This window comes from Lactuca virosa, chromosome 4, assembly GCF_052849685.1.
Source record: "Lactuca virosa cultivar CGN04683 chromosome 4, Lactuca_virosa_CGN04683_v6, whole genome shotgun sequence".
Classification (NCBI taxonomy): Eukaryota; Viridiplantae; Streptophyta; class Magnoliopsida; order Asterales; family Asteraceae; genus Lactuca; species Lactuca virosa.
This window is the reverse complement of record NC_136429.1, coordinates 317,671,062-317,697,098: the sequence shown is the minus strand read 5'-3', so window position 1 is coordinate 317,697,098 and position 26,037 is coordinate 317,671,062. Positions and strand designations below refer to the sequence as shown.

The following is a 26,037-nucleotide window of genomic DNA, read 5'->3' as shown; positions in this document are numbered from 1 at the left end:
TCCAGAAACCCTAAAAGCATGAGTGAGAGTCCTTGGAAGCAATTTGGGGCTTAGATAAGTGATTTTGTGAAGAGATTTTGAAGATCAAGGAGCTTGGATCAAGGAGATTTGTGGAGATTCGACTTATTCTTCAGTGGGAGGTCGTTTTGGAGGTAATGAATCGTTATCCTTGGCCTTCTCCTTTCTAGATCCATCTTTCATGGAGTTTTAGGGTTTGTTTGGAGATAATATGATAAGATCTTGGTGCATGAGTTAGATCTGGAGCTGAAACTCCAGATCTGAGTTCAATTTGGATCAAATATGCAGAAAGCCCTTCTAATTGCTATGCAAAAGCCATTCCCCATGAGTTAAGTTCCTTTCTAGCTTGGTTTTTGGAATTATGGGACATGAAGCACGTAAAGTTAGCAACTTTATGTTGCTAAGGTACTCTAGGGACCCAGATCTATTGTTTGGAGCAAAGGAGTAGATATGTATCTTTCGATTATGGGAATACCCGTATCAGCTCGGCGAGTCTGGGAGATGACTCGGCGAGTTGGGCTAGGGCTTCAGGCATTGAGTTGCGTAGTGACTCGGCGATTCGCATGGGTGAACTCCGCGAGTCATATGATGATGAGCTTGGACTCGACGAGTGGAAGAACAACTCGGAGAGTCTGATGAAGAGTGTCGTGGACCCGACGAGTCTGTTCTTGGACTCGGCGAGTCAGAGTGCAAAACCCCCCAACCTCTTCTGGTTAGATTCAGATCAGTGAGTTGAGTGGTGACTCAGTGAGTTGGACAGGATAGGACTCGGAGATTGTTGAACTCGACGAGTCATGGGGTGACTCGGCAAGTTGAGTCGTGTTATGAGAGTTTCCTGAGTTTAGGAACTCGGCGAGTCAATGGGTTGACTCGGCGAGTAGGGTCAATCAGGAAGGTGAACTTTGACCAGTTTGACCTTCAGGGGTATTATGGTAATTTTTGGATATTTATGTCATTGGATCATTGATGATTATAGGTGTTGGAGTTGGAGGCAGTGCTTCGGTTTTGTGCTTTTGTGATTCGGTTCGGCAGTTGCAAGGTGAGTTATCCTCACTATATCAACAAGGTCTACGACACCAAGGCCGACCCTTTATCGGATGGGAATCCGGGTATTTGTTTGATATGTTATTGAATAGCTAGATCTGTATCATGGTATATAGGGTAATGTTATGTTAGTAACCTGGTTAAGGTCGGTACCCTGGTATATAGGGTAATGCTATGTTAGTGACCTGGTTAGGTCGGTATCCTGGTTAGGATGTTGTTATGCTGCATGATCTGATAGATTCGTTTGTTTGGCTGAGGATTGTTATGTGATTAATTGTTTTATGTGCAGATGGTTGTTTCACTGGGGTTGGGTTGAGGCGGGTCCTGTTTTGTGCTGTAGGCCAACAAACCAAGGGCGGACAGGATAGACCGAAGGCCCAGCGAGCGGTCCGGATAGGCTGAAGGCCCCAAGAGGGCGGTCAAGATGTGCCGAGGCTCGGAGAGTGGACCAGGCCGACTGAAGGCCCGGTGCGGGCGGACCAGTCATACTGTAGACTCAGAGAGTGGACCAGGTGGATTGAAGGCCCGGTGCGGGCGGACCAATCACACTGTAGACACGATATACATGGCTAGACTCGGAGAGTGGACCAGGTGGACTGAAGGCCCGGTGCGGGCGGACCAGTCACACTTTAGACTCAATATGCATGACTGTTCTGTATTGTGATATGATATGAGTATGATTATATGTGGTTGGTATTTTGGGGTTAACTCACTAAGCTTTCGGGCTTACAGTTTCATTGTTTTGTTTCAGGTGCTTCAGGAGATCGTGGCAAGGCGAAGGCGTGATCGTACCGCTCCTCATACTCCATGATTTTGTGATTTGATTCTGGGGATACTTTGATTTTTAAACTCTTTTGAAAACAAGTTGTAATAACTTAATGGCTTTTGAATGAATTAAAAAGTTTTAAATCGGTGCAATTTTTATGAGTGTTACAAGTTGGTATCAGAGCCTTGTTGGATTAATGTCTAAGTCCATAACTATATTTGGTATGTACTTGACCCGACCCGGCATGGTCCATTTGGGTTGCACTTCACCGGCACAATTTATATGGATAGTGTTTTGAGAATAGTATATTTATGATTTATATTAACATATTTTAAGTTCTAATATATTAATATGGAATCATATTATTTAATTAGTATTGATCAAGAATTAATTTAGAATTAATTAAGTGATCAAAAAGAACTAATTAAATATGGACTCTTATATATATGGAATGGGCCAAGTTCATTTAGGTTGGGCTAAGCTTTCATGGATGGTCCATGGAGCTTTTAACCCATGGATCCTATGTAAATGAAAGGTCATGGGTATTAGGGTTTACATGGATGTAACCCTAATCCTCCATAATATATAAAGGGGTCCTTGGCTCACAAAATTGGCACAAGTGTGTGAAAATTAGAGTGGGCCGATTTTAGTGTGCATACATATTCTCTCTTAAGATAATTACTTGTTTTGTGAAAAACGAATTATTTGTAAAATTTGAATCATTTGTTATATGAGTTGAATTATGTCAAATTTAGTAAAAGATAAAATGATATGATTATTTTATTAGTTTTAAAAGTTTGATCTAAATGTTTTAAGGAGTTACATATTTTGTCATAAAATTTTGGAGCTCAAAAGTTTTTTTTTTAAAGTTGTGATCTTAAGGGTTTTTGAAACTTCCATAAGTTATGGATATGAAAGTTTTTTTTTTTTAAAAAAAAAAATTTGATTCAAAGTTTTTATGGAGTTACAAAATTTGTTGTTAATGTTTTATAGAATTCCATAACTTGTTCTTAAATTATGGAACATGGAAAGTTTCATCATAAAACACCATTAATTCCATAAGTTATGGAATCCAAAGGTTTTCAATAATTACAAAACTTGCCCTCAAGTTTTGGAATTTGAGAAAGGTTTTTTATGAAAAAAAGAATTGAATTCTAAAACTCTTGGGTTCATAACTTAAACAATTAATTAAATGGTTTTAATTTTGAGTTTAATAATTGGAATTATGATGTTTTGTTGAATAGTTCAAATTAACTCTTATGAACTTTATTAATAGTTAATTAAAGCGTTTAATTAAAAGAGTATTATTAATCCATAAATATATGGTTTGAGTTTAATTAAATTAAAAGACTAGTTTAATTAATAGATTAAACCACCAAGTATTTTAAATGTCTTAAATACACCCTTATACTATTATAATATTAAAAGTTTAATATATTATATGTATAAGAGCAAGTCGTCTTACCATTAGTAGGCCTAATTCACGAAGCCGGTCTATAAGGGGGGTATAAGGTTACTGCCTATAAAATGGCAGTTTAATGGGTGTCCACTCTCACTCACCACTTCCTTGACCGGTGTAGGGCCGTTAGCCGAACAGGTAGGACAAGGACTATAATTCTCCCTTCATTATAAGTATAATGATAAATACTAAGTAACTAAACACTTATAAATTCCCAATCTTAGTTACTTATGAAAATGTGAATAAGGTGCTAATCCATGAAATTACACTTTGCACTTTCTTTAAGCTGTTAGTGGAGCGTGTATGGTTAACCGGCACACTAATCTGGACTTAACAAGGTAGGCAAAGGGTAACTTAATGTTTATCATAGTATCGTTGGAGCGTGTGTGGTTAACCGACACATCGATTGAGGGTTAAATATTAAGGGTGCCAAGTATATTTGCATGGTTACTTCACACCTTGTTTTGTGATCCTCGGCATCCCAGTCACAAAACCTGAAGGGCACACTCGAGATTGAAACACGCCATTGAAAAGTTCAATGAATCTCAAAAGAATCTAGGAGTTTCAAAACCAATTAAAACCTAATAATATATTTCGTTTATCTTGGTGGAAATTGGTGAATCCTCATTCACCTACCTTCAAATATTTTATAGCTTGGATTACGGCATCCCTCTTCCAAGTTATAAAATATTTTGTTGGGTCCTAGCCTTAATATATCATATTGGGTGTTATATTAAGGACTTAAATCAACTTTACGTGAATTTCTCCCATTGTTGATGTCTGGTTTAGACAACAATGATCTTCCCAAACCAAGCTTTCCTAATGAATATGACTTCCCGAGTTTGGCTCATGGAAGTCATACTTCTCTTCCTCCACCTCCTCCAATTATTCTCCCTAACCCACAAGTTCAAGGTCACTCAAGCCCTAATGGCAAGCAAGGTCTATGTGTGATCACATCTTAGAGATGAAGTCACATATTGACAAGCCGGGAGAGTTGGGTGTCAAAGTCTTGAGAAAGTTGGATGTTCAATCACTTTCTAAGTCACATAGTGAGTTCCTTTGGGACTACTATGAAACAGACTATGACATAAACCTTAATGATCATATCTATTTGCTTGGTGCTGCTGAATCAGCAATGATTTGGAACGATAGTAAAGCAAATTTGATTAGAAGATCAACTTCCCAAAAACTTTATGGACAGTGACAATGGTGACACTGGAAATCCAGAAAAAGCATTCTCTTCCCAATGGAAAGGGATTGGCCATACTCAACCCGGTTGACAAATGGTAAAGAGAAAGGCTAAGTTTGAGATAGTCCCATTACCAAAGGGTCCATATGTTTATTTTGCCAAAGGAAGAGGCGTTGATAGCAAAGCTGCCAAATTAACCTAAGGATGTTAAAGTCAATAAGTTCGACTCTAGATCAGGTAGAGCCCATTATCTAACTCTGTTAAGTTCTATTCTGAGATCCTCATTACATGATGTGACTGGGTCACATGTTGATGTTTTAAGAATCAAAGAATAGAGAGAAATCTTAAAGGAAGTATATGATGATTCTGATTGCAAAGGTGGATTTCGATCGCATCAGAATTTTGAGCAGTTGCTTAAGAAGTTATGATATATTGCTAAGGAATAGATAACAACAATTTTCCATGTGGATTGTAAGGATAAGTTTTTCCGCAAAGTTTTAAAATAAAAGAAAATTGTTTAATTTTATTTATTTGAAGTATCCTTACAATGGCATTTGTGGAAAATTGTTGCTTATATGATTCCACTGACAACAATATTGGAAAATGGATTTGATTCTTTCATTTGTGGTAGTGTCTAAATTTACCAAATCAGGAAAGTTCCTCATCACCCAAGTTTCAATTGGACCGAAACTTGGAATCATGCAAGTTGAATAGTATGATGAATAAGAGCTTTCAAGCATTGGAAAATAAATACTAATTAGTTGTTCACATGGATGTGTGAGTCAAGTGAAGGACTAAAGGGATCGAATACACATTCTTGTGCACTGGTCATGTCCACCACAAAGCTCGTTAAGACTATTTGATTTACTAAATTTTAGTAAATATGGTTATACTTACAAGTTTAAGTATAATTCTGAAACATTGGAAAAGTCTCAATGTATGGCAGAACGAATGGGAAGAATCAAATTAGGCAGAAAGATAAATGTTTCTCAAATCTGAAAAGATGGGAGAGTACTTTAGTATCATGTTTGTGATCATCTTAATGATTTAGAAATCATATCACAGTTAGTCCTCTAAAGGTCATCTTAGTGCATTATTATGACTAAGAAGAGGAGTCATGAAGTGTTGAAATGGTTAGATCAGGAAGATGAGTCATACTTCGTTCCAAAACAATTCTTAGAGTCATACTCCAAGATTGTAACTTGAGTGACATATCTTAATGAAAGGTTTAAAACACTTGTCAAATGTAAGAGTAAAAGTGTCCTAGTCTTGTACATTTGAAATTGGTAAGTTGTGATGTTTTGGATAAAACAAAGACCAAATAAGGCCAATTGTGTGAAGTGTTTGTCTTGATAAAGAATCCGCACTATCTCTTGAATATTTGGCAAGATAGTCTTATATGTCAAGAGGATAGTGGGAGTCTTAAAGATCCTAAAAAGAATTTCAAGAATTAATCAAGAATAAAACCTGAGGTTCTTCACTAGCACACGACTTGAGGTTTATAACCTATCGTGTTGACATATTCTGTGCCCATTCCAGTTAAAGTTGGCTTTACATAGGATTCTGAAAGTTCTCAACTGGTTGCATAACAACTTGGAAGCAATGGAAGGCCCTGTACTGCCAGGTAGCAAGAAGTTAAGATTGCATAAGTTCAGTCCATATGAGTTTGGATTTGTCATTATCTTTGTCTTGTGACTATGGTTTTGACGATTCACATGGATAAGAACACATACACCATAAAATCTAAGGGTCATAAGGTTTCTCTCCGATTCATGAAAATGATGGTGAGGAAACACTTCTACCAAGTAGATTTGAAGCAGATGGCAAAAGGTCTAAACAATTGAGACTATGATTACGGCATCCCTTTTCATAGTTCTGAAATTGTTTAGACACACATGCATGTTATCTAAGGAAAGGTGTATGATTTTGATAAAGTTTTATCAAAGCATCTCGTATCAGAAATCTGAACTTTGGTAAGATAGTCAATAAAGTATTGATTTCTAGAAGTCCAGCTGATTTCTGAGTACATGTCAAAGCTAGTGGGAGCATAAGTGTTATGCTAATAATCATCATGTTAGTGGGAGCATGATAATTATTGTTAGTGTTGCAAGTTAGCAATGTTAATTATAGAAAACAAAAGTTTCAATTCGTGAGGCTGCAGGGATTGAAAAAGTTGTTTTGCTATAATTAAGGGAGAGGATATATTTCATTTCAGTTCTAAAGGCTTAGATTGGGACCTTAATCATATTTAGTCAAGAATATATATATGAATTTCATGTTGGATTGGTTCAACTTAAGGAAATTCTATATATCGCGTTCTCAAAATTCGATTATGATTACGGCATCCCTCTTCATAGTCAAATTTTGAAAACACGGCAAATAAAAATATTGTAGGAAAAGACTGGTCTAGAATCATGTCTTTATGTGAGACATCATGAATCGTGTACCATTTGCTTTGGGTATAGGATCGATTGCATGTGCTATAATATTTGTCATTTCTAAATTTTTCCAAATGCCCAGAGGCATTAAGAAGGGAAAAGGTCTAGAATTAGATATGACTAAAATGATTAAGCAATTGTCGAGGACAATCTGAGGTTTACCAAAGATTGGTTGCTCAGGGACAGTTGGAAGTATAGTGCTAATTTTGGAAGGACCATATTGACATATTCTGAAAAGAGGCATCTCTTATTCAGAAGTGATAGTCAAAATGAGAATATGGAGTTGTCTCCATAGGTGGAAGTTATCTGTGTAAGATTAGAAAACTTAATGCAAGAAGCATGTCCAAAGCAATGTACTTTGAATATGAGACTTAGTTTCCATGGAGTTGATCTCCATTGGAATACCTTATAATGACTATTGACAAGTCTTTGTGACTTTGTACATATTCATTACAGGAGGGTCAGTGCATATAAGTTTAAAATCTAAACAGACTTCGATAAATGATAGGAATTTGAAATTCTCACATTTTTCGATAAGGATTTGGGAGTGTGAAATTAGAATCATTGAAATTATGTTCAATTGGTTTATTTCACAAAGTAAGGATCATAGACAAACATAGAGTGCATACTTGGTGTATGGCAAAGCTATTGTTTAAGAAAAACATAGTGTACATGCTTGGAGAATGGGACAACTAGTGTTTTTAATTCAAGTAGAAAGTTGATAAAACCGAAACAATGAATAATGAGTAATCAGTATGGTGATAAATAAAAGAGTTTATTTATATTCATAGGGTTTGATATCATATTTGATTCATTTATTCTTGTGTTTCACTTTGCATGTTTTGACTTCCAGAATAACTAAGTCGCTCTTCCTGAATGATTAAGTTATTCAAACCATCCACAGTCGGTCATATGTTGGAAGTAGATATGAATCAAGACTGTCATGGGTTGGTTTGTAGAGGTCCAAGTTGGTGGACAAAGTGGTGCTACAACACTCATGAGTGCTCATAAGTTCTTAATATTGGATTCAACCCGCGCTCATTTGAATCACTTCATGGATTTTATCACGAGTGATCATGAGACGATAATATCCTATATTCTTCAAACCTAGAGATATGAGTTGTTACTATGAGTTGGTTATACATTGATTGCACGACAACGCATTTGGTAACTCGATGTTATAAAACGTGCCTTTGTGTATGATTCAACAAGTAGTAGAACAAGCCATATGAGTCGAAGTTTATCCATTCCTTTTACCTTCGGGATAAAAGCGATATCTGTGGGCCCCTCGATGATTTAGCGATGACACATGTGAGTGCTTGGCCAAGCCAGGACTGATTTGATTTGTTCAATCAGTCAATCATCATAAATCGAAAATCGGGAAACAACAAATGGACAGAGAGAATGATTATAATCCATGTCTCAGTCCATATGATATCTAGAATGGAGGAATATATGATCCCTTATCTAATGGACAAGTCATTGACAAGGTCAGAGTTCGACAGCGGCTTTAAGAGCTACGATTGCCAGTTAGGTTTTGAAGTCATACTCAATAATAGTTTTAGACTTATCCAAGTGGGAGACTGTTGGATTAATGTCTAAGTCCATAACTATATTTGGTATGTACTTTACCCGACCCGGCATGGTCCATTTGGGTTGCACTTCACCGGCACAATTTATATGGATAGTCTTTTGAGAATAGTATATTTATGATTTATATTAATATATTATAAGTTATAATATATTAATATGGAATCATATTATTTAATTACTATTGATCAAGAATTAATTTAGAATTAATTAAGTGATCAAAAAGAACTAATTAAATATGGACTCTTATATATATGGAATGGGCCAAGTTCATTTAGGTTGGGCTAAGCTTTCATGGATGGTCCATGGAGCTTTTAACCCATGGATCCTATGTAAATGAAAGGTCATGAGTATTAGGGTTTACATGGGTGTAACCCTAATCCTCCATAATATATAAAGGGGTCCTTGGCTCACAAAATTGAAAAAAGTGTGTGAAAATAAGAGTGGGCCGATTTTAGTGTGCATACATATTCTCTCAAGTTCTTCCAAGGTGTTTTGGTGATTTGTGATTCCATTTGAGGCTTCCACACTATTGGGGCTAAGCTCTTAAAGCTTGAATACATCAAGCTACATCAAAAGGTATGTCATCTAACTAGAACTTTGTAGTATAGGTGCTTCATAATATGCTAGTTAGCATGAAACCTTGGAATAGTTAATATTTGCATGTATAATAGAGAAAACATAGATCCAAGGTTTATAGGGTTGCATGTACACCATAGGAGTGTTAGAATGCTCAAAACACAACCGGTTCACTCAGCGATGAGATCAAGAACACAAACTAAAAGCACGAAAGTGACAAGTGAATGGCGTCCAACGGCAGTGAGGGACAACAAGCAAGTCCCATATGCCTCATGGCAGCATTGGACGAAACACCGCCGCCTACAGCGGTCAGCAGGGTCGCTGCAGACGAAGGAAGCTCAACGGTAACCACTGACGGTGCCCCACAACCGCCAGTTCACCAGCCAAGAACAACTCCGGTGGGGCCATTTCCAACAACGGCCTTTCAGATGCCACCGTTCTTCGTGCCGCCATTGCAACAAACACAACCAGTTCACTCAGCGATGATTTCACCAGGCCATGTCTTCAACATCCCACCGTCGTTTACAGCGACACCGCCGTACCAGGTGACAAGCGGGCAGAGTTCAATGCTTTCAGTACCACGGTTGACACAAACCATGATAGCTCATCCGCCACCTGTCTATTCACTGGCCGGGACATGGGCCGGACCAACCATCACCGCTAACAATAACTTACAGCAGACAACAACGGTCAGCCCTATGAACCCTATACACCCTTTCCCCTCCAGTTACCCCCTCCAACTACCATTCCAGTCGTATCCCTTTTACGGACCAAGCCCTGGCTACCACACGCCGCCACCATATGGCTGAAACACACAATACCAACCGCCGGGAGCGTCCACCACCCCAGGCCACGAATGCCTTTCCCGTAGTGTGACGTCTCCGTTTGTCAAAGAGTTGTTGGACTACGAAATACCAAACACAGCCAAACTACGGACGCTCAAGACGTATAACGACACCACTGACCCGGATAGCCACATCGACACATATGAATGGACCATGACGTCATTAAAGCTTGATGAAAGGTTTTTGTGCACGTATTTCCCAACTACACTCGACGACAACGCCGGCACGTGGTTCAAGAAGCTACAACCGGGCAGCATTTCCAATTTTGCCCAGCTTAAATATCTTTTTCTTATCAACTTTATGCAATTACGCAAGTACACGGGAGACTCTCATTCAATCATAGGCTGTAAGGAAAAGGAGGGTGAAACTGTTCGGGAATACTTCACAAGGTTCATAAATGCCACGTTAGACGTACCGGGGAATGATGAGGGGCTCATAGTCGGTGCCTTCACATGGGGGCTTTTGTCAGGCCCTTTATCGCAAAAACTCATGGGAAAGAAGCCTCTAACACGGGCCGAATTGAAGGAAAGGGTGGAGCGATATTTGAGACAGGAGGATGGTGAAGCAGCAAAACAGGCCTACTTGAATGCAATGACTACAAGACACCACAACCCGGGTCACACGGATTTCCGAGGGGGAAGTAGGCACTACGGCCAAGCGAGGAGACCACAGGTTCGGTTCCGACCGTTTGCCAAGGATGACAGGCGTGGCCGTCGCCCGGAGGTGTACACGGTGTCGGAGAAGCAGCAGCCAGCCAAATCGCCAAAGAACCGGTACTGCGATTACCACAAAAGTAAGACGCATGACATAGCTAACTGTTCGGTATTAAAAAAAGAAATGGAAGAGAATCAGCTTAAAGGGGACCTGGTGGAAATAGCACGAAGCTTGCGTGCCAAGTTTAACGCTGAAAACGCTAAAAACATACCTCGCGAAGGAGTCCAGCCTAAGGAGATATTCATGATACGGAGTAAGAGAAGCAATGGAGAGCAACAAACGGAACAAGGGACCACCAGAACCCTGATGCGCACGCTCACATTCTCCGTTCAAGACCCTCGCCCGGAGGGATGGAGGGGCGGCGACCCACTGGTAATCCAAGCCTCCATCAGGGATGTAATCATACACAGGGTCTACGTTGACACAGGAAGTTCGGCGGACATCATTTATGAGCAATGTTTCTGGCTTCTCCCAGATCGCCGGAAAGACAACCTACGGCCCACGAGGGGGAGGCTGGTCGGGTTCACCGGCCATAGCCTATGGCCGCTAGGCACAATTCACCTTCCCTTGACCATAACCAACCACGATAAGCAGCAAAAGAAAACCGCCCTGATTGACTTCGTGGGCATGCGACATGCGGCGGAACACAATATTATTCTGGGGAGAACAGCTCTCTTAAAGCTAGGAGCGGTTCCATCAACCATGCACGGAGTTATGAAGTTCGATACTCCAACGGGCGCAGCCACGGTACTGGCCACTCCACCGAAAGAATTGCAATACTTTACAATTATGAAACCAGCAGAGATAACTAAAGAGGCCAAGAAGCTGAGACGTGACCCCACAAAAGGAAAGGAGGTGATCAACGCGGAACACCCTGACCAGCCGGTCACTATTGGATGTGATCTCCCGAGTCGCGTAAGAGCAGCGTTGGTCGACTTGCTCAAGCGGTATAAACACGTGTTTACATGGACCCCCACGGACATGGTGGGGGTACAAAGGAAAGTCAATGAGCACAAACTTGTAATTAAACCAGGAGCAAAGGAGGTTAAGCAAAAGAAGAGGGTCCAGGGTGGGGACCGTAATAGGGCAATCAACGCCGAAGTGGCCAAACTAGCAGAAGCTGGAATAGTAAGGCAACAATATTCCCGACGTGGATCGCCAACCTAGTCATGGTCCGCAAGCAAGATGGGTCATGGCGAATGTGCATAGACTTTTCCTACTTAAACAAAGGATGCCCTAAAGACTGCTACCCCCTCCCAGAAATTGACCAGAAGGTAGAGTCATTGCAAGGATTCACGCTGAAGTGTTTTTTAGATGCATATAAAGGGTATCACCAGATCTTGATGAGCATAGAGGACGAGGAAAAAACGGCTTTTTACACGGACCATGGCACCTTCTGTTACACTAAGATGCCTTTCGGTCTAATGAATGCCGGGGCTACATACCAGCGCCTAGTTGACTCGATCTTTGCCAAACAAATTGGGAGAAACATTGAAGTATATGTGGACGATATGGTGATCAAGAGCCCGCACGAAGACAAGATGTTGCAAGACATCGAGGAAACTTTCCAAACCCTAGAGAAGGTAAAAATGAAGTTAAACCCGGCTAAGTGCACGTTTGGGGTGGAAGAGGGGCAGTTCTTGGGGTACTATGTCACCAGGTAGGGCATCCAGCCCAGCCCGACCAAGGTGGACGAGCTCATTGAAACGCCAACCCCAGGAACCCTCATGGACGCACAGGGCCTGAACGGGAAGCTTACAGCTCTGAGCAGGTTCATCTCAAAATCCGCTGACAAGGGCATGCCGTTGTTCCACACGTTAAAAGGCTGCATCGAGAAGAGTAACTTCCAGTGGACGAACGAGGCAGAAGTAGCGCTCCAGAAAATCAAGGAGGCATTACACAAGTTACCCACGCTGGCCAGTCCCGTCCCGGGGGAGACGTTGCAAATGTATCTTTCGACCTCAAACGAAGTAATATCCTCAGTATTAACTGTAAAAAGGGAAGGAGAACAGAGGCCGGTGTATTTTGTAAGCAGGGCATTACAAGGGCCAGAACTCAACTACCCCCCCCCCCTGGAAAAGTTAGTCCTGGCACTCATCTACGCGACACGGCGACTAAGGCGGTATTTTCAAGCACATCAGATCGAAGTGCTAACAAACTGCCCCATCAAACAAATACTGCTTAAACCAGAGACGTCGGGCCGGCTAGCGAAATGGGCAATCGAATTAGGGGAACATGACATAAGTTACCACCCGAGAACAAGTATTAAGGGACAAGCGTTGGCCGACTTCCTGCTAGAAATCCCAGACGAGGGGGGCCCTGCCTAGGAGAAAGTGTGTGCAGTTGAAGAAGCTCCGCTCGACAACAGTTCGTCGACATTATATACGGACGGAGCATCCAGCAGGGAAGGCTCAGGGGCGGGGCTAATCCTGACTAACCCAGAGGGGTAAGAAGTGACCTACGCCCTCCGTTTTGATTTTCACACATCAAACAATGAAGCGGAGTACGAGGCTCTACTCGCAGGATTGAGACTAGCCAAGCAAATGGGGGCAAAGGCTGTAACAGCCCTGACGGACTCAAGGCTAGCAGCGAACCAGGTCAATAGAAGTTTCGAGGTGAGAGATCAGAGAATGGGAAGGTATGTGAAGACGGTGAAACAACTAATCGAGTTGTTTAAGCAGTTCACAATAAGGCAGATATCTAGAAGCGAGAACAAGAAGGCGTATGCCTTTAGCAAATTGGCATCCACGTGCTTCGATCACCTATCGAAGAAAGTCTTGGTAGAGGTGCTCCGAGAAAGAAGTATAGATGAACGGCAGGTGAATACCCTAATGACCACTGGACCAACGTGGATGACACCATTCAGGGAATACCTGCAAAGAGGGGTGCTCCCGGACGATCACGGCGAGGCCAGGAAGATACCTATAAAAGCGCCCTCATATGCACTAATAAATGGAGGGCTATACAGGAAAGGGTTTACAGCGCCATGGCCGAAGTGTGTAGACCAAGCCAAAGGGAGAGAGATGCTACAGGAAGCACACGCAGGCCAGGTGGGTGCACACGAGGGGGCACGGGCCCTAACAGGCAATGTACTACGAATGGGTGCATACTGGCCCACAATACAACAAGATGCGCTAGAAATAGCCAGGAGATGCATGGAATGCCAATCATACGCCCAAGTCCAAACAAACCCCCCAGCACCACTGCATAACATATCTAGCCTGTGGTCGTTCTATCAATGGGGTATAGATATAGTGGGCCCATTCCCGGAAGCACCAGGGAAGCTGAAATACATGGTGGTGGCCGTGGATTACTTCACAAAATGGATTGAAGCAGAGCCGTTAGTGTGCATCTCAGGGAGACACATGATAAAGTTTGTATGGAAGAATATTATAACAAGGTTCGGGACGCCTAAAGTACTCATCAGTGACAACGGCCTGCAGTTTGCCGAGAACCCATTCAAGGAGTGGTGCGCCACTAAAGGGATAAAGCAATGGTTCACGTCAGTAGCGCACCCACAAGCAAACGGGCTGACGGAGGTGTCCAATCGAACCATTGTGAATGGAATTAAGAAAAGGCTGGGCAGAGCAAAAGGGAACTGGCCGGAGGAAATACCAACAGTGCTATGGTCATACATGACCACATCACGAACAAGCACGCAAGAAACCCCATTCAGCTTGACATACGGGACAGAAGCCATGCTCCCCATGGAATTAACAGTGAGTACGCTAAGGGTGGCTAGCACAGATGAAGAAAGCAATGCACAGGACCTAAGGGTAAACCTAGATATCCTAGAAGAAAAACGCGAAAAATCAGAGATGCGCCAGGCTGCATAAAAGCATGCAACAGAAAGGTATTACAACCAAAGGGTAAAGGAGAAAGCGTTCAAAGGGGGCGAGTATGTTCTAAGGAAAAACGAAGCAAGTCGAGCCCAACCCCAAGGCAAACTAGGCCCAACGTGGGAAGGCCCTTACAAAGTCATGAAAACAAAATGGAATGGCTCGTATGCCTTAGAAACGATGGAAGGAAAGCAGATTCCAAGAACGTGGAACGCCAGGAACTTGAAAAAGTTTTTCTTTTGAAAAGAGAAAAGTATAATCCCAGTCGATCGATACGCTGCTTAGTGCGGCACATCCCAAGTACTTAGTGTACACAAGTCCATGCTTAGTGACATGAGTTTCATACTTAGTGTATTTGTAGTCCATGGTTAATGTAATGGAATTATTCAAATGCTAATCTTTAATACTTAGTGTATTAACTCTTAACAATTGAAAATGTGCATGTAGAGATCCATTCGTTGGGTACTAAGAGCACCCAGTACCGATACTTAGCGTATCGACAATGACATAGGCAAAGCAGAACGCCTAGCGCATCAGAGCGCTATGTTCTTTTCAATATATATATATATATATATATATATATATATATATATATATGTTCTTTTCAATATATATATATATATATATATATATATATATATATATATATATATATATATATATATATATGGAAGAGAGCAAGCAACAAACAAATAGCGCTTAGAGTTCGTGATTACACACATAAAACAGAGAATATTGTTCAAAAGCCCATACGTTATACAAACTAAAGGCACCACATGGCCATCAAAAGAAACATACAAGACAGAAACTAAAACATGCAAAGAGATTTCCACGCCCCAAGAGGGGTAGCACACGATGCGGGAGCATCTTCAACAACATCATCCTCGCCACATGTGACTTCGTTTCCCACAACAGCCACCTCACCTTCTCCAAGATCACCATCACCACCCTCGTTACCCTTCCCAGCATCAACCTCAGCCACCGGCACAATACCCTAACCCATTGCACTTTCCGGAGTACCCTCTGAACCAGCAAACGAGCACAACTCTCGGAGACCTCCAACACCCAATTCACCCAGACCCAACAAGGACCCATGATCCATACTGACAAAAGATAACAAAGAGTCGTTCACACTAACCACAGGACCGACAGAAGCGGCATCAACACCGACATCTCCACCACCAGCACTAGCAGAGGTTTTTTGAACAGACTCAACCCCCGCCATAAAAGCAGCATGTCGGATGAGACTTATCGCGTTAGTAAAGTCCGGGTGCTCAATCAATTTATCAACAATTCGTACAACACCAACATGCACCAGCCAATCCAAATCCTGACGGGAAGCGTCCAAATCCGATTGCAATGACGAAATAAGCTTATCACGATCAGCAGCATCGCGTTCAAGACTTTCCACCTGGATCATCAAATCTTCATTCACTTGAGTCAGGGAGTCGACCTTAGCTTCCAAGACAGCCCTAGTTTCGTCAAGGACGATCTTCTCAGAGGATAGCAATTCACATTTTTGCTCAGACGGACGGAGGTCCTCGCCGAGCTCGCCAAGGCGACGTTCCAGCCCCGTCACGTGTGAACCACAAGTAGCGTGGGCGGCCTCCATCTCGCCAAGAGCATGAACACGACGGGAACCCGTGACAAGGTAAAACATGGCCTGCACAGCAGCATAGGCCATGTTATGAGCGAGCGCAAGATTACCCATAGCCTCCATATCGCAAACAGCAGCCGGAGGAAAAGCATGGCGGGAAAATTCCAAAGCATTCTTACGAACAGAGAGTCGAGAATCGTTGCGGAGATCCCAGGAAGGAACAAAAACAGGAGACTCAGTAGAGCTGTCTCCAGAAACACCACCTAAAGGAACTGAGACTGACCCAGGGCCACTAGAACCTTTAACCGGGGAAAACTTTGGGGAAACCAAGGAAACACCTGGAACGGGAATAGAAGAGAGAGCAGGAACAACGAGCTGTTCAGCCGCCCCGTCGACCCCTTCGGACTGTTACGTGTCGTCATCAGGGATCACGACCACACCGGCCGGTGTGGAAGTCATACAGCTCAGCAGACGAGAGAAGCTGCGTCGGGTATGAACCCTTTTGGTAGCGGTGGGCGCGCCGGTAACCGGCGCACCCATGGCTAAGACAACTTTTCTTTTCGCTCGCATTCGCCGGACATCCGTGATAATCCCCTCTTTGTTGTCTTCGCTACCCTCCACGGAGGAGGAGCGAGCGCTACCCAGGGGCATGACAGCAGAGATTGGGCGGGCGCGTAAAGGATCTCCCTCCGACGCTGACGAGCCTGCAGGAGGGGCGGAAGGAGCAGCAGTTAAGGCAAGCTGGTCCAGTCGGCGGGGTGGAGGAAGCCGATCACCCAGATCCACCTCATGGTACTCTAACTTTCCACGATAACGCTTCCGTAACACCTCATCCATGGACAGGGAAGACTCAACACCTAGAGATATTAGAACAAGGAATATCAGTCACGTAGTAGTAACAAGGGGAGAAGGGAAAAATAAGGGTACAGCACCTACCGTCGACAACGGAGAAAAACACCGCCATCTTACCACGACGCCTCCAAGAAGGGCTCATCCCCACACCAGAAAGCAGAGCTTTAGAATAATCCTCAGGGGATACTTGCACACACTTCAAATAATCAGCGACACTTTGGTTGTGAGGGAAGAGCTTGGGGATGGTATCGGCAAAAGCATTCGCACGGTACCGGCCGCTTCCGACCAACTCCTGGTCTACCCATAGCCACTTGTCTTTCAATTCTGAGGGGTCCGCCCGTCGGGAACCAAGGCATGCCCCCCTCGCCGGACCGAAGAGGTGCACTTATCCCCAGTGACGCACAATCGGAAGAAAAACTTGAAAACAAAGTAATCCGGACGATACCCATTGGCCCTGCAGATCATCTGAAACGCAACCACTTTGTTGACTGCATTAGGGGTCAACATCTGAAGACTGCAACCGTCTTTCTGAAAGACCTCCTCTTGAAAACCAATCAAAGGGAAATGGATGCCAGCGTCTAGGGTTTTCAACTAAACCCCAATCTTACCAGGGGGAGGGGATGAGATACTAGAGCCAGGTGCAGGAAACTCTACACCTTCCAAAGAAGATAAGCCATACGTGACCTCCGGTGGACGATACTCAGTGGCGGAAGGGAGGATACCAGGAAGGTTTGCCAGGAGAAAGGAAGAGAGAAGAAGACAAGCTAGAAAAGAGGAAGACGAAGAGGGAAGGAGGAAAAGATAAAGAGAAACCGTTCAAAGGCCCTTATAAAGAAGAAGAAGAGGCGGAATATTTAAATGCCTGACACGGTGACGTAATTGCCAGACATCATGCGCAGTCACGTCGCCATTAAATACGGAACGACGGGTAAAGGAAAACCGACACGCCTAAGCTATCTAAGTCCAGAACACCGTAGCTAGCGCTGCAACGCTACGGCTACAAGACTGGGGGACTTGATGACGTGCCTAGGGCAGCACGGCAGAAGCACGAGCCGGACACGCCAACCGGCCCTAGCCCAGCAGGCTTAGTATCCGCTGGCACCCCTGGGAGTGGAAGGCACAGGCGAAAGGCTCACACACGCCAACCGGGCCCAGCCCAGCAGGCTTAGCGTCCGCTGGCGCTCTCGGGAGCGGAACGCAGAGGCGAAAGGCTCGCGCCCGCCAAGAGACGCCCCTAGCTCCAAGACAAAAGAAACGGTCAGGAGACAAGTAGGAGGATCAGACCATTTCCATCAGAGCCAGTAAGAGCGCCCTAATGGTTAAAGGCACATGAATCTCCAATCAGCGCTCCTGATCCTATCTCCCCAAAAAGCGATCTTGTCTGGTACGGATCAGGCAAGGCAGCTAGGTATAAAAGGATGCGCTCTCAGACCTACGAGGTAAGCTGTCGGGACTCTCTAAGAGCGCACACCCAAAGACCCTAAACACTCTCTAACTTGACCGTCGGAGCGTTCTTCCGGGAGCTCCTCCCGGAAAGTGGCTGAAGGCCTTCTTTCTTTGTGATCTTGCAGAGGCAATCGAGAATCCAAGTGAACAATACCGATCGAGCCAGACTAAGGTCGCATCATTTGGCGCCATCTGTTTGTGAGATCAAGAACACAAACTAAAAGCACGAAAGTGACAAGTGAATGGCGTCCAACGGCAGTGAGGGACAACAGGCAAGTCCCATACGCCTCATGGCAGCATTGGACGAAACATTGCCGCCTACAGCGGTCAGCAGGGTCGCTGCAGGCGAAGGAAGCTCAACGGTAATCACTGACGGTGCCCCACAACCGCCAGTTCACCAGCCAAGAACAACTCCGGTGGGGCCATTTCCAACAACGTACTTTCAGATGGCACCATTCTTCGTGCCGCCATTGCAACAAACACAACCGGTTCACTCAGCGATGATTTCACCAGGCCACGTCTTCAACATCCCACCGTCGTTTACAGCGACACCGCCGTACCAGGTGACAAGCGGGCAGAGTTCAATGCTTTTAGTACCACCATTGGCACAAACCATGATAGCTCATCCGCCACCTGTCTATTCACTGGCCGGCACATGGTCCGGACCAACCATCACCACTAACAATAACTTGCAGCAGACAACAACAGTTAGCCCTATGAACCCTATACACCCTTTCCCCTCCAGTTACCCCCTCCAACTACCATTCCAGCCGTATACCTTTTACGGACCAAGCCCTGGCTACCACACGCCGCCACCATATGGCTTAACCACACAATACCAACCGCCGGGAGCGTCCACCACCCCAGTCCACGAATGCCTTTCCCGTAGTGTGACGTCTCTGTTTGTGAAAGAGTTGTTGGACTACGAAATACCAAACACAACCAAACTACCGACGCTCAAGACGTATAACGGCACCACTGACCCGGATAGCCACATCGACACATATGAATGGACCATGACATCATTAAAGCTTGATGAAAGGTTTTGGTGCACGTATTTCCCAACTACACTCGACGGTAACGCCGACACGTGGTTCAAGAAGCTACAACCGGGCAGCATTTCCAATTTTCCCCAGCTTAAGTATCTTTTTGTTACCAACTTTATGCAATTACGCAAGTACAAGGGAGACTCTCATTCAATCATAGGCTGTGAGCAAAAGGAGGGTGAAACTGTACGGGAATACTTCACAAGCTTCATAAACGCCATGTTAGACGTACCGGGGCATGATGAGGGGCTCATAGCCGGTGCCTTCACGTGGGGGCTTTTGCCAGGCCCTTTATCGCAAAAACTCATGGGAAAAAAGCCTCTAACACGGGCCGAATTAAAGGAAAGGGTGGAGCGATATTTGAGACAGGAGGACGGCGAAGCAGCAAAACAGGCCTACTTGAATGCAATGACTACCAGACACCACAACCCGGGTCACACGGATTTCCGAGGGGGAAGTAGGCACTACGGCCAAGCGAGGAGACCACATGCTCGATTCCGACCGTTTGCCAAAGATGACAGGCGTGGCCGTCGCCCGTAGGTGTACACGGTGTCGGAGAAGCAACAGCCAGCCAAATCGCCAAAGAACCGGTACTGCGATTACCACAAAAGTAAGATGCATGACACAGCTAACTGTTTGGTATTAAAAAAAAGAAATGGAAGAGAAGCAGCTTAAAAGGGACCTGGTGGAAATAGCACGAAGCTTGCGTGCCAAGTTTGACGTTGAAAATGCTAAAAACATACCTCACGAAGGAGTCTAGCTTAAGGAGATATTCATGATACGGAGTAAGAGAAGCAGGGGAGAGCAACAAACGGAAAAAGGGACCACCAGAACCCCGATGCGCACGCTCACATTCTCCGTTCAAGACCCTCGCCCGGAGGGATGGAGGGGCGACGACCCACTGGTAATCCAAGCCTCCATCAGGGATGTAATCATACACAGGGTCTACGTTGACACAGGAAGTTCGGCGGACATCATTTATGAGCACTGTTTCCGACTTCTCCCATATCGCTGGAAAGAGAACTTACGGCCCACGACAGGGAGGCTGGTCGGGTTCACCGGCCATAGCCTATGACCGCTAGGCACAATTCACCTTCCCTTGACCATAACCAGCCACGATGATCAGCAAAAGAAAACCGCCCTGATTGACTTCGTGGTCATCCGACATGCGGCGGAACACAATATTATTCTGGGGAGATCAAGTCTCTTAAAGCTAGGAGCGGTTCCATCAACCATGCAAGGAGTTATGAAGTTCGATACTCCAACGGGCGCAACCACGGTACTGGCCACTCCACCGAAAGAATTGCAATGCTTTACAATTATGAAACCAGTTGAGATAACTAAAGAGGCCAAGAAGTTGAGACGTGACCCCGCAAAAGGAAAGAAGGTGATCAACGCGGAACACCCTGACCAGCCGGTCAGTATTGGATGTGATCTCCCGAGTCGCGTAAGAGGAGCATTGGTCGACTTCCTCAAGCAGTATAAACACGTGTTTGCGTGGACCCCCACGGACATGGTGGGGGTACAAAGGAAAGTCATTGAGCACAAACTTGTAATTAAACCAGGAGCAAAGGAGGTTAAGCAAAAGAAGAGGGTCCAGGGTGGGGACCGTAATAGGGCAATCAACACTGAAGTGGCCAAACTAGCAGAAGTTGGAATAGTAAGGGAAGCAATATTCCCAACGTGGATCGCCAACCCAGTCATGGTCCGCAAGCAAGATGGGTCATGGCGAATGTGCATAGACTTTTCCGACTTAAACAAAGCATGCCCTAGAGACTGCTACCCCCTCCCAGAAATTGACCAGAAGGTAGAGTCATTGCAAGGATTCAAGCTGAAGTGTTTTTTAGATGCATATAAAGCGTATCACCAGATCTTGATGAGCAAAGAGGACGAGGAAAAAACGTCTTTTTAGACGGACCATGGCACCTTCTGTTACACTAAGATGCCTTTCGGTCTAAAGAATGTCGGGGCTACATACCAGCGCCTAGTTGACTCGATCTTTGCCAAACAAATTGGGAGAAACATTGAAGTATATGTGGACGATATGGTGATCAAGAGCCCGCACGAAGACAAGATGTTGCAAGACATCGAGGAAAGTTTCCAAACCCTAGAGAAGGTAAAAATGAAGTTAAACCCGGCTAAGTGCACGTTTGGGGTGGAAGAGGGGCAGTTCTTGGGGTACTATGTCACCAGGCAGGGCATCCAGCCTAGCCCGACCAAAGTGGACGAGCTCATTGAAACGCCAACCCCAGGAACCCTCAAGGACGCGCAGGGCCTAAACGGGAAGCTTACAGCTCTGAGCAGGTTCATCTCAAATTCCGCTGACAAGGCCACGCCGTTGTTCCACACGTTAAAAGGCTGCATCGAGAAGAGCAACTTCCAGTGGACGAACGAGGCAGAAGTAGCGCTCCAGAAAATCAAGGAGGCATTACACAAGTTACCCATGTTGGCCAGTCCCGTCCCGGGGGAGACGTTGCAAATGTATCTTTCGACCTCAAACAAAGCAATATCCTCAGTATTAACTTTAGAAAGGGAAGGAGAACAGAGGCCGGTGTATTTTGTAAGCAGGGCATTACAAGGGCCAGAACTCAACTACCCCCCCTGGAAAAGTTAGTCCTGCATATTTGTGATCTTGCAGAGGCAATCGAGAATCCAAGTGAACAATACCGATCGACCCAGACTAAGGTCGCATCACATGGAGTTTTAGGGTTTGTTTGGAGATAATATGATGAGATCTTGGTGTATGAGTTAGATCTGGAGCTGAAACTCCAGATCTGAGTTCTATTTGGATCAAATATGCAGAAAGCCCTTCTAATTGCTATGCAAAAGCCATTCCCCATGAGTTAAGTTCCTTTCTAGCTTGGTTTTTGGAATTATGGAACATGAAGCATGTAAAGGTAGCAACTTTATGTTGCTAAGGCACTCTAGGGACACAGATCTATTGTTTGGAGCAAAGGCGTAGATCTGTATCTTTCGATTATGGGAATACCCGTATCAACTCGGCGAGTCTGGGAGATGACTCGGAGAGTTGGGCTAGGGCTTCAGGCATTGAGTCGCGTAGTGACTCGGCGAGTCGCGTGGGTGAATTCGGCGAGTCGTATGATGATGAGCTTGGACTCGACGAGTGGAAGAACAACTCGGAGAGTCTGATGAAGAGTGCCGTGGACCCGGCGAGTCTGTTCTTGGACTCGGCGAGTCAGAGTGCAAAACCCCCCAACCTCTTCTGGTTAGATTCAGATCAATGAGTTGAGTGGTGACTCAGTGAGTTGGACAGGATAGGACTCGGAGATTGTTGAACTCGACGAGTCATGGGGTGACTCGGCGAGTTGAGTCGTGTTATGAGAGTTTCCTGAGTTTAGGAACTTGGCGAGTCAATGGGTTGACTCGGCGAGTACGGTCAATCAGGAAGGTGGACTTTGACCAGTTTGACATTCAGGGGTATTATGGTAATTTTTGGATATTTATGTCATTGGATCATTGATGATTATAGGTGTTGGACTCGGAGGCAGTGCTTCGGGTTTGTGCTTTCGTGATTCGGTTCGGCAGTTGCAAGGTGAGTTATCCTCACTATATCAACAGAGTCTACGGCACCAAGGTCGACCCTTTATCGAATGGGAATCCGGGTATTTGTTTGATATGTTATTGAATAGCTAGATCTGTATCCTGGTATATAGGGTAATGTTATGTTAGTAACCTGGTTAAGGTCGGTACCCCTGGTATATAGGGTAATGCTATGTTAGTGACCTGGTTAGGTCGGTATCCTGGTTAGGATGTTGTTATGCTGCATGATCTGATAGATTCGTTTGTTTGGCTAAGGATTGTTATGTGATTAATTGTTTTATGTGCACATGGTTGTTTGACTGGGGTTGGGTTGAGGCGGGTCCTGCTTTGTGCTGTAGGCCAACATACCCAGGGCGAACCGGATATACCGAAGGCCCAGCGAGCGGTCTGGATAGGCTGAAGGCCCCAAGAGGGCGGTCCAGACGTGCCGAGGCTCGGAGAGTGGACCAGGCCGACTGAAGGCCCGGTGCGGGCAGACCAGTCATACTGTAGACTCAGAGAGTGGACCAAGTGGATTGAAGGCCCGGTGCGGGCGGACCAATCGCACTGTAGACTCGATATACATGGCTAGACTCGGAGAGTTGACCAGGTGGACTGAAGGCCCGGTGCGGGCGGACCAGTCACACTGTAGACTCGATATGCATGACTGTTCTATATTGTGATATGATATGAGTATGGTTATATGTGGTTGGTATTTTGGGGGTAACTCACTAAGCTTTCGGGCTTACAGTTTCAGTGTGTTGTTTCAGGTGCTTCAGGAGATCGTGGCAAGGCTAAGGCGTGATCGTACCGCTCCTCATAATCCATGATTTTGTGATTTGGTTCTGGGGATACTCTGATGTTTAAACTCTTTTGAAAACAAGTTGTAATAACTAAATGACTGTTGATGATATATGGTCCATTAGCATGGCCTAGACCACTCTAGAGTGCCAGCCTGGCCTGGCGCGCTCCTGCCAGCCTTGCCTGGCGTTCCCTTGTCAGCCTTGTCTGGTGCTCCCTTGCCAGCCATTCTGGGGACTCTCCTGCCGGCCCGACCCGACGCTCCCTCGCCTGGCTCTCCCTTGTCATCCCTTCCTGGTTCGCGCCCGCCATACCAGCTCGGCGCCTCCGGGCGGCCTCACCCAGCTGCTTGCTAGTTGGGCCTGAATTGGGATGGCCCAAGGCCTGACCCAATTCCCCTTGACCTAATTTTCCCCTATATAATGAACAGTACCTCCTCCATGGAGAGGGGGCTTCCTCATGGCTCAGCCGCCACTATACTCCGGCCGGGTGGCTCAGCCGCCACCCGCCGCCGTCAGCCACCATACACCACCACTAGCACCAAGATGGTTCCCTCCAGCTATGGAGAACCATCTCAGATCTTCTAGCTGATCTAACTTGACCGTCAGAGTCCGCTCCCGGGTCAAAGTCCCCTGGACGGCTCTAACGACTTTGCACTGTGATGTCAGATCTCCGCTGCAGCAGAAGACCAGAAGACTCGCCGGAGGTCGATGTCGCATCATTTGGTGCCATCCCGGACTCGAGCAAGTAGCAAAAGCCTCAGTTGGTCTCAAGCTCGTTTTTTCCTGGATCTGTTCAGATCTGATGTGTTTTCACCTAAGGTTTGCGCAGATCTGTTCATTTCTATCCATATCTGGTTAGCCATGTTTCCGATCTGTAGATCTATTTTATTTTTAGCTTAGGTTTTTAGATCTGAAAGTTTTTTGTTCACTTAATGATCTCTCCAGTTTAAAAACACCAACTCAGTCCCGTTTTAATTATATTTTCAGGGAGAGAAGAGGTTCTCAAGAGCTCTTCTCCATTTTTGTTCATATTTTGGTGTTTTATGGAACAACTTGATAGTTGAAGAACTTTTTGGTAGATATTTACTTTATTCTGAGTTTATGTTGTGAAGAAATCACCTTCAGTTTATTGTTTTTTTTGCAAAACTCTTTTAAGGTTGTCTATTTTCTTTAGATGCTTAGAAAAGAAAACGAAAATTTCTCAGATTTGTTTGTTGTTCATACTTTAATGGCTTGATAAGCAAGCTGAAAAGAAAAGAAAGTTCATGAGGAGAAAACCTCATCAGATCTCATTTTTGTTTGTATTTTGAGGTTTTTCAGAAGGTTGAGAAAGAAAAGAAGTTTTATGAGTTTTAAACCCACTTTCATCAGCTCATAAGATCAGAAAATCATTTGTTCGTTGGCTTTTTCCGTATATAACTCCACTTTACAACTTCATCTCTTATATTCGTTTGCATTTTGGTGATTTCTTGAGCATTGAAAAGGAAAGAGGTTTCTACAGTTCATAAACCATCCTTTTTGTTCAAATTGAGAGGAAAATCCATTTTTTAGATAAGGATTTTTGTATGTTTTTTACCAATTTTGACAGCTGCTTGTAAACATAGCTATGTTTCTTGTACATTGCAAAAAAAAAGAGAAAGAGAGAGGAAAAATGACTTAAGCTCATAATCTTCTATAAATCTCTATCTCTGTAATTATTTTGCTTGTATACAAAGCTCTGTCCATTGTACACTCCTTAAAACCCACAAAATTTTGTTTATCCCTTCTCACCAAAACCACCTGATTATATTTTGTTATTTTTACCTCAAAGGTTTATCCTATCCTTTTCAAAACTTATTATTCAGTAAAAAAGAAAAAAAAGGGATAGAAAGATGTTGAGATATGTTGTTTTGAACCGAAAAAAGAAAAAAAGAAAAGAGGGGTAAAAGATGCACAGTGCACCAGACAAATTACAGTTGTTAACAAAAACCCACGTAGACCCACCTGCTTCATTGCTTCACATAAAGGAACCGGGACCCGCCCGGTTAAGACATCTTATCCGAAAGTCAAAGCGTTGATCCCGAATTCCCTCACCTGAAGGACCCCTAGCTCCCAAGCTTCAACAGATCAAAGATGGCAGCAGTATCTGCTCCAATCTCCGACCCTAATTCATCCACGGGAATAAAAACAATAGCATCACCGGCCATCCGGCACCAGCGCAGCTGTCGGAATCGCAGCTCTGGCTCTCTCTCTATCTACCATCATCTCCAGGCTTTCAACCCCCGAGTACCGC

The 26,037-nt window shown here is 44.4% G+C and overlaps 1 protein-coding gene across 1 annotated transcript; it reads left to right on the top strand.

Annotated features, from left to right (window-relative positions):
- Positions 1-10,081: 10,081 nt before the first annotated feature.
- LOC145106076 (uncharacterized) lies at positions 10,082-11,809 on the top strand. Its single transcript, XM_079043123.1, has one exon. The coding sequence runs from the start codon at positions 10,082-10,084 to the stop codon at positions 11,807-11,809; it is 1,728 nt and encodes a 575-aa protein (XP_078899249.1).
- The last annotated feature ends 14,228 nt before the right edge of the window (positions 11,810-26,037 follow it).

Excerpts from the sequence above, each read along its gene's own strand:
- LOC145106076 (XM_079043123.1), top strand. The coding sequence starts at position 10,082 with ATGACGTCATTAAAGCTTGATGAAAGGTTTTTGTGCACGTATTTCCCA.